At 35.9% G+C, this 7175-nt stretch overlaps 1 protein-coding gene across 1 annotated transcript; it reads right to left on the bottom strand.

The window, feature by feature from the left end:
- Positions 1–4915: 4915 nt before the first annotated feature.
- LOC116586102 (AP-3 complex subunit sigma-1-like) lies at positions 4916–6077 on the bottom strand. Its single transcript, XM_032335674.1, has one exon. It carries the CDS (start codon positions 5992–5994, stop codon positions 5413–5415), a length of 582 nt encoding a protein of 193 aa, XP_032191565.1. The 5' UTR covers positions 5995–6077; the 3' UTR covers positions 4916–5412.
- Between the last annotated feature and the right edge of the window lie 1098 nt (positions 6078–7175).

Here is a 7175-nt window from a genome sequence, read left to right as displayed (position 1 = left end):
TATTTGAGGCATTTATAAGAAATAATCTAAATTAAGTTGTGCTTACATTCATGAAGTAAGCTAGTTTAAGTTTTGCTTGCATGGTTTTATGTGCTGCCTGAGGGATTCTTCAAACCTGGTCTCCATTTTATTTTATTTTGACACTGTCTTTTGTATGGTAATAAAATAATACCTAGAGGAATCCTAGATGGCTTTAGGATGGGATTTGGTTGCCAAAGGGTTAGAACTTTCAGCCACACCCACTGACTTTCCAGGGAAAGGAGGGGGGCTAGAGACTGAATTCAGTCAACAATGGCCAGTCAGTCAATCAGCACTGCCTACAATATGAAATCTCCATTAAAAATTGCTAAATAGATAAGAGTTCTGAGAGAGTTTCTGGGCTGGTAAACACATCGATGTGCTGGGAATGTGGCGTCCCTGAGAGTGCATGGAAGCTTTGTGCCAGTCCTCTTCCCCATACCCTGTTCTATGTATTCCATTTGGCTGGACTGAGTTGTATCCCTTATAATAAATCAGAAAATATAAGTAAAGTGGTTTTTTGAGTTCTATGAATTCTTTAGTGAATTCTTGAACTTGATAGGTGTGGGAACTTCTGAATTTGTAGTTGGCTAGGCAGAAGTGTCAGAAGAGGGGCGCCTGGGTGGCTCAGTAGGTTAAGTCTCTGCCTTCAGCTCAGTTCATGATCCCAGTGTGCTGGGATGGACCCCCACTTCAGGCTCTTTGCTTAGCGGGGGGCCTGTTTCCTCCTCTCTCCCTGCCTCTCTGCCTACTTGTATCTCTCTCTGTCAAATAAATAAAATCTTAAAAAAAAAAAAAAAAGAAGTATCAGAAGACTCACATTTCTTTTTGGGATGGTGAAAATGTTGTAGAATTAGAGGTGACCATTGTACAACTTTGAAAATATGCTAAAAGGTACTGAACTGTACACTTAAAATTATTCTGCTTTGTCATTCACAGCACAGTCCATGGTGTGTGGGGCACTTACCAACTCACCTGATCCCTTCATGGCCTCTTGCTCTAAGGACCTGTAAGGACCAGTTGATACCTAGCCTGGCTGTTCCCAGAACCTGGGTTCTGTGGCAAAGCCAAGTACTTCTAGCTCTTGTGTGTGAGATGAGACAGCGGTATAATTTCCACCTGGCCCTGTGGGAGTGGTGCTATGTACCCATCCTTTCCTCTTCCTTGACATCCAAAAAAAGAAATAAAAATTTCTCTGCTTTGAGGATGCAGGAGCCAAACTGAAAGAACCATAGTCAAAGATGGAATAATTTGAGCAACAAAATAAATAGCAATAGTAATGAATTATAACTCAAAGAATAAAATAGATATTTGTGAGTCAATACTGATACAAATAAGTAATTGAATAAATAAATAAATGAAGGACAAAAGACAAATATTTTTTACAAAAGAATTCTAAATAATAAATGTAAAAATAATGAGGGAAATAGAAAATCATAGCACAGCCCAGTAATGATTCATGTACTGATGAATGCTAAAATTAGGGGGTAACACTATAAAGAGTAAACAGGATATTTGCATAGCCTGAAAGTATCTCTTCTCAAATACTTATTAATTATTCTGGTGACTTAATGTATGTGTAAAAATGCTTTGATACTCTTCTCTCTGAGGTTGAGTTATGTTCTCCCCCCTTCAGGGTGATCAGGATTTTAGGGACTTACTTCCAATAAGTAGAATGGAAAGGAAAAAATAGTAATTTTATCATTAAGAAACTGGCTGACATTACTTTAATCAATGATTAAGTTTACCATCACTAGATAAGTAATGTTGATATCATATACCTTGTGATATTATGTGATGATAACCTCTGTAGTAGTCGCAAAAATTCCTAATTCTGGTATAGTCATGAGAAAAAAAAATCAAGCAAGCCCAATTTGAGGAACATTCTACAAAATATGATAGTAGTACCTTACAAATGTATCAAAATCATGGAAAACAAAGACAGACTAAGAAATTGACAGCTATTGGAGGAGACTAAGTAGACATCAAGACTGTCTTGATATCCTGGTTTGGATCCTGGAACAAAAAAAGAGCATTACTCAAAAAACTGATGAAATCTGAATTTTAGTTATTGGTGTTTCACCCATTTTCATTTCCTAGTTTTGCTAAATTTATCATGTTTATGTAAGATGCTAAGACTGGGAGGTTAAAGGCAGCTGTAACCTTCTTTATAATATTTCTGTAAATATAAACTTTTTTCAAAATTATGTTTTAAATATTACTGTAATTTGCATGCTCTGAATTTCCTCTTTTCCTTTATTGGGCAAATCCCTCAGAAAGAATCCTCTTAAAAATAATATTTGACCAAGGGCATCTGGATGGCTCAGTCAGTTAACTCTCTGCCCTTGGCTCAGATCATGGTCCTGAGGTCCTGGGATTGAGCTCCTATTGAGCCCCGCATCCAGCAATGGATTCCCTGCTCAGTAGGGAGCCTGTTTCTCCCTCTCCCTCTGCTCCCCCACTCCTGTTCTCTCACAATTGCTGTTTCTCTATCTAAAATAAATAAATAAAATCTTTTAAAAAAATTATGTGACTAAAAGAAAACACAAAAAACCAGGCCGACCCTGAATTATGTGGGCTATTTATTTTTTATTGTAATGTAAAAGAAATAGTCTTTACAGTCCTCATCAAACTAATTATTTAATTTTAAAACCTGTAACAATGTATTTTTGTTCCCATGATTCCCCATGTTTGAAAAATTTGAATGTTACAGACTTCTTGTTCTATTGAATAATTTGAACATATATTTAAATTCAGGAGTTATATTTCAGTTTATTTTTATTTATTTAAAAGATTTTATTTATTTAATTGAGAGGGAACAAAAGTGATCACAGAGGGAGAGGGAGAAGCAGACTCACTGCTGAGTGGAGAGCCTGAAGCAGGGCTCCATCCCAGGACCCTAAAATCATGACCTGAGCCTAAGGCAGATGCTTAACCAACTAAGCGCCCCTCAATTTATTTTAATTTAAAGTATAATATAGATTATTTTTCCTTTCAATAATGATAAAAATCAGATTAAACTAATGTTATACCATGAGAGTTAATATTTTTTTCCATTTTTTAGTCTACCAGTTTCCAAAAGTTACTTGAATTAGGTTACAGTAAAAACCCACACATAGTTATTTAAAAGCTGTGTTTGAGAAAGTATTTAAGAACATGGCAAGGTTATTGTTACATTCAAAATAGTTATACAGTTTCTATAATATTTTCATAGTTTTGTTAGAATAAATATATAAACTGGAAGAACATATACCAAAATTTTAATGGGAGTAATCATCTTTGAGTTGTGGTATTTAAAATTTTCCTTTTCCCTTTCTGCATTTTCAGAAATATGTACAATGTATGTCACTACTTTTGCAATCAGAAAAAATAATAAATCTTAAAAACATGTATGTATACATATAGTAGGATAGGTGAGGACACATTGGAACACAGAGAAAAAGTAAATACATTTGTTCTCCTGAATAAATGAACCTAAAATTTACAAGGTTTGTTCACTTCCTGTGGATTTTAAAAGAGCTACAAATTGTTCATGCTCAGTGTTTAAATTTACACACACATGTTCAAACACAATACAATCTCACAAATGTCTTCATTAACGCAATAGACTCATGTCCTATATTTAGGGCAATGAATTCTCAAGTTCTCAAAGAAATTATATTTGAATATTTTAATATATGACTGGCCATTATATTGTACACTAATACTCATTTAGGCAGTGTTTTAGAGATAAATATAGAATTTTAAAAATAACCAAAGCTTAAATCTATGAAGATCAAAGATTTTGTTTTAGTTTTTTAAAATAAGAATATTTGTATAATGCTTGATTGGCTTCCCTACTTAAATCCTATTTAAATCTCAAATATTGAACTAAACAGTGATGCACTGACATGTTATTGAGTATGTTGTGTTATCATTCAATAAAACTGAATGCCTTCAAATTGTTAGAAAAACCAAAAAGAAAACAAGATCTGGTCTACTTTTTCTAAATCATCTACCAGCTTTTACTGCTCACTGGCTATTGTGTCCACATATAATACCATGATACTGTTTACTAAGTTGTTGGAATATACATATAATTCTGCTTTTCCTGTTGTGTAACATTCATGGATTTCATGATAAGCCTTTCAGAGTTTTTAAAACCAACTTTTAGTACAAGACTAGAGATTGTCAGAGGTCTGACCTGAGTTAAGTGGAAGCATTATTGCATTTTTATAGCTACCTTGTTTTAAAGAAACATGACTGAATAACTTGAGAGTAGTGCTTGCTTGTGATCTAAAAACAAATTTTCATATTTTTGCAAGTCTTTATTGCAAATAGTTGAAATACATGTAGTGAAGCCTAATATCACACTTGACTCTCAGTGGTAAGGCACTTACTTCTTTTGTGGAGATAATTACTCTTATCCTGTAAGATTTTGAGGGAATTAAATGTAAATGTAATGTATTTAACACAGTGTCTGGGGCATAATAAATGTACAGTGATTTTTATTTGAGAAAGAGAAACTGAAAGGAGGTCAGTGTGGATAGGGTGAGGCAGAATGTTGTGCCATTGGAGGAGGAAAAGTAGGCAAGGGCCAAGTCAGACTCTGTTAGGATTTTGGACTGTATTCTAGGATAAGGTAAGAAACACCGAAGTGTTAAACAAGGAGTGACATAATCATATTTGTATTTTGAAAAGAACATGTAGGCTGCTATTTGGAGACTGGAAAACAGCGGACCCAGGGTCCATGGTCTTTTCCTTAGACTGTCTGTTTATGAATTATTCATATTTGATTTAAACCAGTGTCTTTATTTATTTTTTTTTAACAGTGATAAAATATACTTTTATTTACTTTGTTGAGTTAGAGGGTTGTAAAAAAATTATTGCTAAAGTAGATATCAGGCAAACAGAAAGGTGCTTTAGAAGTCCAGTTACCTTGGAGTTTATTTAAACTAAGAGGAAAAGGTCATAATGTTTTCATGCAATACATACTTGGTTCTTTAAATAACCATTGTGACAAATAACAGAAAGAATTATGGAATGCTGCACTTGTGATCCATACAAAACACCAACATTTTGGATTGTACATAATTTAAAGAAACGTCTCAAACACTTTTTGAAATACTGTAGTAGCCAATACACAGAGGCATGCCGTAGGTGGGCACAGGAATGCAGTTTATAAAAGAAAGAGAAACATCACACTGGAACTACTCAATTTCTTCAAAATCACTGAGCAAGAAAAGCAACATTGAACTTCCATACCGATTTTACACAACTTTTATACAGTACCTTGACTTAAATCCAAGAGCAAAAGTTAAGACTCTCCTCCTCTATTTTTTGGTAAACAACTGCATGGTAAACTTAGATGACTTTTCCCCCTGGATTTTACCTGGGAGTGGCCTTTTTAATTTTTTATTTAAAAGAGGGCAGGTTTGGCACTTTTATACTGATGTCACCAATGTTAATATTTCTTGGGATCTCAGGAAGATTCATATTCTTTACAGCTGATACAGCACGGGCTGGAGCTCCCGCTAAGCCAGCCTCAGATTTCTCCAGCTTATTTTGTGCATCAATTTGAGTAACAATCTCATTCATGTTGGTCTCCAGTACCATTCCCCCCATCACCATTTCTGCAAGAATATTGTGAACCTTGTCTACATGGAAAATTAAATCCAGTTCACAGACATTTTCAAAACACTTGTCTAATGTTTCCACAAATACTTGAATTAGATCTAAAATGCCAAGTTCACTTTCTGAAGAATCCACACAGAAGACAAAATATAATGTTGCATAATGTCTATAAATCAGTTTGTTATCAGATCCTCCAATTAACAATCCTCCTTTTAGGAAATTACAAACATTTTCATCTCTCTTAGATACCAAATGGAATGTCTCCCTGATGATTTGCTGTTGTGTATCTTCACTGTAGGGCTGGTAGAACTTGGAGAGCCGCGGCTTCCCGTGGTTGTTGAAGATGAGGATCGCCTTGATCATGGCTGAGCCGGGTGGACCGGGTGGGCGCTGGGGGCCAGGGCGGGGGCGGGCGCGCGAGCCTCGCCTCAGGATCTCACCGGCGATCCTTCTAAACCAGTGTCTTTAAATTCTTCCCATGAGTGCACACACCTGGAATCTTAGTGTCTTAACTTTTAATTTGGCGTCATAGCACACTTGCAAGCCATGCAGTAACTTTGTTGTTGGTGTTTTTTTAAGATTTTAAGTAATGTCTGCACCCAACCTGCAGCTCAAACCCACAACCCCAAGTTTAAGAATTGCATGCTCTACTGACTGAGCCAGCAAGACGCTCCTCTTACTGGTATTTTTTGAACAAACATGTAGGCGTAGGGCCATCCACATTTGGTAATGGATAGGCAGGAAGCCAACAAAACAGACCACCAGCCTTTTGTATGGCTCTGCAGTATGATGTGTGCTACTTTTGGTTTCCTTGTTCTGCCCCCCCCCGGAGTCTCAGTCGATGCTTGTCTCTTACATGGAAGCTTTGTTTCCTCTCCAGGTTTTATTATAGCCCCCAGAGAAGAAATGACAATTTGGTAATATAGGTGCTATCATTTGTGTATTTCCTACCCATCTTGGATTTTTTCTCCTCCTTGGATTGTCAGGATGACCTAATTAATCTCATTCTATTGCTGTCCACTTTCTAGGTTGATCACATCCAGGTCGTCCTGAATATCTTTCTTGAGGGGTAAACATATACAGAGAAGCTGAAATATTCATTGGTGAAATAATGTGGCATGTGAGATTTGCATTTAAATACTCTAATAAAACTATTCAACAAAAGAGTGGTAGAAACAAAAGATGAAAATGACACGCTAAAAAAATGACAGAATGTTGATACTTGTTAAAGTTGGGTGATGGCTATATTACACTATTCCTTTTGTATATGTATGGATTTTCCATCAGAAGCAAAACAACAACAAAAACCCAGCCAAACAAACAAACAAACATGTGGAGGACTCAAACATACAAACTTGCAAACAAGTAGAGATTCTGAACCCATGGGACAAGTATTGGAAGCAGTTGCATTAAGGTGGAAAAGAAGGTGTTCTGTGTTTTGCCAATGTATGAGATAGGCCAATCACGTTGCCTTCTCATATATTGCCCTTTTCTGAGGGATTCTTTATGGAGATCACTATCTACTTTGTTCAAGTAGATCCCAC

Source organism: Mustela erminea, chromosome 3 (genome assembly GCF_009829155.1).
Source record: "Mustela erminea isolate mMusErm1 chromosome 3, mMusErm1.Pri, whole genome shotgun sequence".
NCBI lineage: Eukaryota > Metazoa > Chordata > Mammalia > Carnivora > Mustelidae > Mustela > Mustela erminea.
The sequence above is the reverse complement of the archived record's forward strand: the minus strand, read 5'-3'. Positions and strand labels throughout refer to the sequence as shown.